The 3,414-nt window shown below is 34.5% G+C and overlaps 1 protein-coding gene across 1 annotated transcript; it reads left to right on the forward strand.

Annotated features, from left to right (window-relative positions):
• The first annotated feature begins 2,122 nt into the window (after nt 1–2,122).
• Nucleotides 2,123–3,049, forward strand: LOC146892218 (olfactory receptor 4N4C-like). The gene has a single exon (XM_085698125.2). The coding sequence runs from the start codon at nt 2,123–2,125 to the stop codon at nt 3,047–3,049; it is 927 nt and encodes a 308-aa protein (XP_085554251.2).
• The last annotated feature ends 365 nt before the right edge of the window (nt 3,050–3,414 follow it).

Raw genomic sequence — 3,414 nt, forward strand, 5'->3', positions numbered from 1 at the left:
TCTATTTTTTCTGGAGAGGCAAATATTTGGCATGTGAGAGCATTGGGGGACTGTTAGGTAAATGTTTCTATTCTTCAAATTCAGAAAGAATAAAAATGAATGCAAACAGATATAATGATATAAATCTTCAATTGATACCTCTATATCAAATATATATAGCAGAAATAAAGCAGTATGTGAATCCTGAATTAAGGTGTATTCTCAATAATAGAGTTCTTTATAATTCTGATATTTATGATTGCCATATGTTGAATGAACAGTGGTCATGATATAAATTATTTGGTATTAATTTTTAGCAATAAATTTATATCTAGCAACTGAAACATGTTAGAGTACAGAACCAATAACCAATACAGAAAAGATATGGTGAAAATTAAAATAAAGTGTTGCCTAGGATTCTGGTTTCACAACAGTCTGGTTCTCCTTTTACACATAATGCTGATGACACTGATCTTGGACTTTGAGATCAAACTGAAGAGAAACCTATATGACTTTTTATTCTGTAATCTTAGATTTATGTATTTATCAAACTCAAGAATTTCACTCTGAAAGTAGTAACAGTCTTTAGCACACATTACTTCTCAGAACTTAGAATACATTGTACATTTTTACAAAGTATATTGATGATATCCATCCACCATTATGTTCCTCTGGGCCCCTTCAGTGCTCCCTTCTATGTCTCCCTCCGAAGTGTGTGCTGCCAATGTGCACATCTGTGTATGCTCATTGAGTGCACACATTTGACCTTTGACTTTGTTTAATATATAATGTGTATGCATTTCTCTATGTATTTTTTGAGTGAATATATGCAGGCATAAATTTAAGGATTTGCTTGTGTGTGATGTAATATACTTCTTTTATTGTCAGTTTAACAATGTGTGGAGATCTCTGTCATTATTAAATATATTAAGGTAAGGTGAAAAGAGAGATGAAGATTGATAGAGATAAAGAAAATCTCTTGGTATTTAAAAATATTTAAACTGACTTCTTAATTTGAGAGATTTGTTCCTTTATTTCTTTCCTCTTTCACAGTCTCTCTTGCCACTGTAGGCAATGAAGCCTTCTTTTCTCCAACTTCATACTTCATTATTAATGAAAGTTTTTAAATGTATTTTAATAGTATTGTGTAACTAAACTTTTGTAAAATATTTTTCTTTTTAGACTGAAGTATTCTTATGGAACTTATGAGCCTTTGGTTAGTTGCTATTCAAAGTTTATCTCACTCACATCTATTTGTGTCACACACCGGCAGCATAATGCTTTTCCTCATATATATAAAAACCACCATGATGCTGTATAAACTACACAACTAAAAGACAAGACTTCAAAAAATCAGATAAAAATGTGCATGCCATGAATTTGCTCAAGTTTTAATCACAGTAATTTATCATGTTCATTCTGATTCAAAGCACAGGCCTCAAAGCAATTAATTAATTACAGAAGACAGTATCAGTTTGTCATCCTTCAACTGAGCAAAAGTTCTGAATTATACCTGGTTAATCTTTATATCTTTTATTTTAAAATAAAATAAAATTTTTAAATATGTTATTTAAAAATAAAAAATAAATGTTTTATTTTTCTTTACATCTTCTGTAAAGAAAAATAAAACATTCTCAGGAAATGAGTGAGTTCTAGCCTTCTAACGGCACCCTAAGAAACAAATATCAAGTAATATACAGTTCAATAGTTTTGATGAATACTTACATATGAAACAAGTATAACTTATGGATTCACTACTCCTTTTGCTATCAATATTTATTCATTCCCTTGTAAAATATGTTTATAAAGACTTCAATACCTTTAGCAAATTGATTTTTGTTCTCTCAGGGAAACAAAAAATCTCTTTCATAGCAATGAGAAATAATCCCAGAGCAATGACATTTTTATTTTACAGGTGAGTTAAACTGAGGCTCTGCACTAAAACTGGCAGGGATGTGGCTCCACAAGAGAGATGTTGACAATTAAGTGATATCGAAATGAATGGACAGAGGGGTGGTCTAGGTGTAGAGTGAGATGAGATAATACACTTGGTTCTAACCATGGTTTTAGGAGGAGAATAACTATGACCTAGTGTCAGAAGAGAGAAAATTGCTGTATTTGTTATGTTCTGTAGGGACTGGTGATGGAGACAGAAAACAGGACAGTTGTCACAGAATTCATTCTCATTGGACTCACACAGTCACAGGAAATTCAGCTCTTGGTCTTTGTTCTGAGCTTAATTTTCTACACTATCATCTTGCCTGGAAATGTCTTCATCATTCTCACCATCTTATCAGACCCTGGGCTTGGTGCCCCACTTTATTACCTCCTGGGAAATTTGGCTTTCCTGGATGCCTCCTATTCCTTCATCGTGACTCCCAGGATGTTGGTGGACATCTTCTCTGAGAAGAAGGTAATCTCCTATAAAGATTGCATCACTCAGCTATTTTTCTTGCACTTTCTTGGAGCAGGTGAAGGGTTACTTCTGGTTGTGATGGCCTTCGACCGCTACATTGCCATCTGCAAGCCTTTACACTATTCTACTGTCATGAGCCCTAGAGCCTGCTATGTGATGCTATTGACTCCATGGCTTGGAGGCTTTGTTCATTCCATAATTCAGGTTGTCCTCATCCTCCGCTTGCCCTTCTGTGGTCCAAACCATCTGGATAACTTCTTCTGTGATGTTCCTCAGGTCATCAAGCTAGCCTGCACAGACACCTTTGCTGTTGAGCTCCTCATGGTCTTTAATAGTGGCCTGCTTACTCTCCTGTGCTTTGTTGGGCTGCTGACTTCCTACGCAGTTATTTTATGCCATGTTCACAGGTCAGCTTCTGAAGGAAAGAACAAAGCTATATCCACGTGTACCACTCATGTCATAATCATATTTCTTATGTTTGGACCTGCAATCTTCATCTATACACGCCCATTCACAGCTTTAGCAGCTGACAAAGTGGTTTCTTTCTTCCACACTGTAATATTTCCCTTGATGAATCCTGTGATTTATACTCTTCGAAACCAGGAAGTAAAAACTTCTATGAAAAAGTTAATCATTCGCCATATAGTTTGTTAGCTGTTTTTTTTAAATAAATGGTCAAGGTGAATAATTTTGCATGCATTTATTGTCATAAAACAAATGTTGTTATTCTGAGTATGTCTCTTTTTCAGGTATTTTATAGGTGATTTGGTAGAGTTATACATAGTGAAAGATAAAACTTGGTATGTTTTAAAGATCAGCAAAAGGAATAACAGAGTTATTGAAGTATAATGGATGAGTGTGGTAAATGCAGAGGCCCAAATTAATAAGATGGATGAGTAGAGATCACTAAAGCATCTAGTGTTGGCTTGTTTTAAGACAACTCAACACAAGCTGGAAAGGAGGAAATTTCAGTTGAGAAATATCCCATAAAGTCTAGCTTAGGACATTTTCTTAATTGG

This window comes from Myodes glareolus, chromosome 12 (genome assembly GCF_982192425.1).
Source record: "Myodes glareolus chromosome 12, mMyoGla1.1, whole genome shotgun sequence".
Lineage (NCBI taxonomy): Eukaryota > Metazoa > Chordata > Mammalia > Rodentia > Cricetidae > Myodes > Myodes glareolus.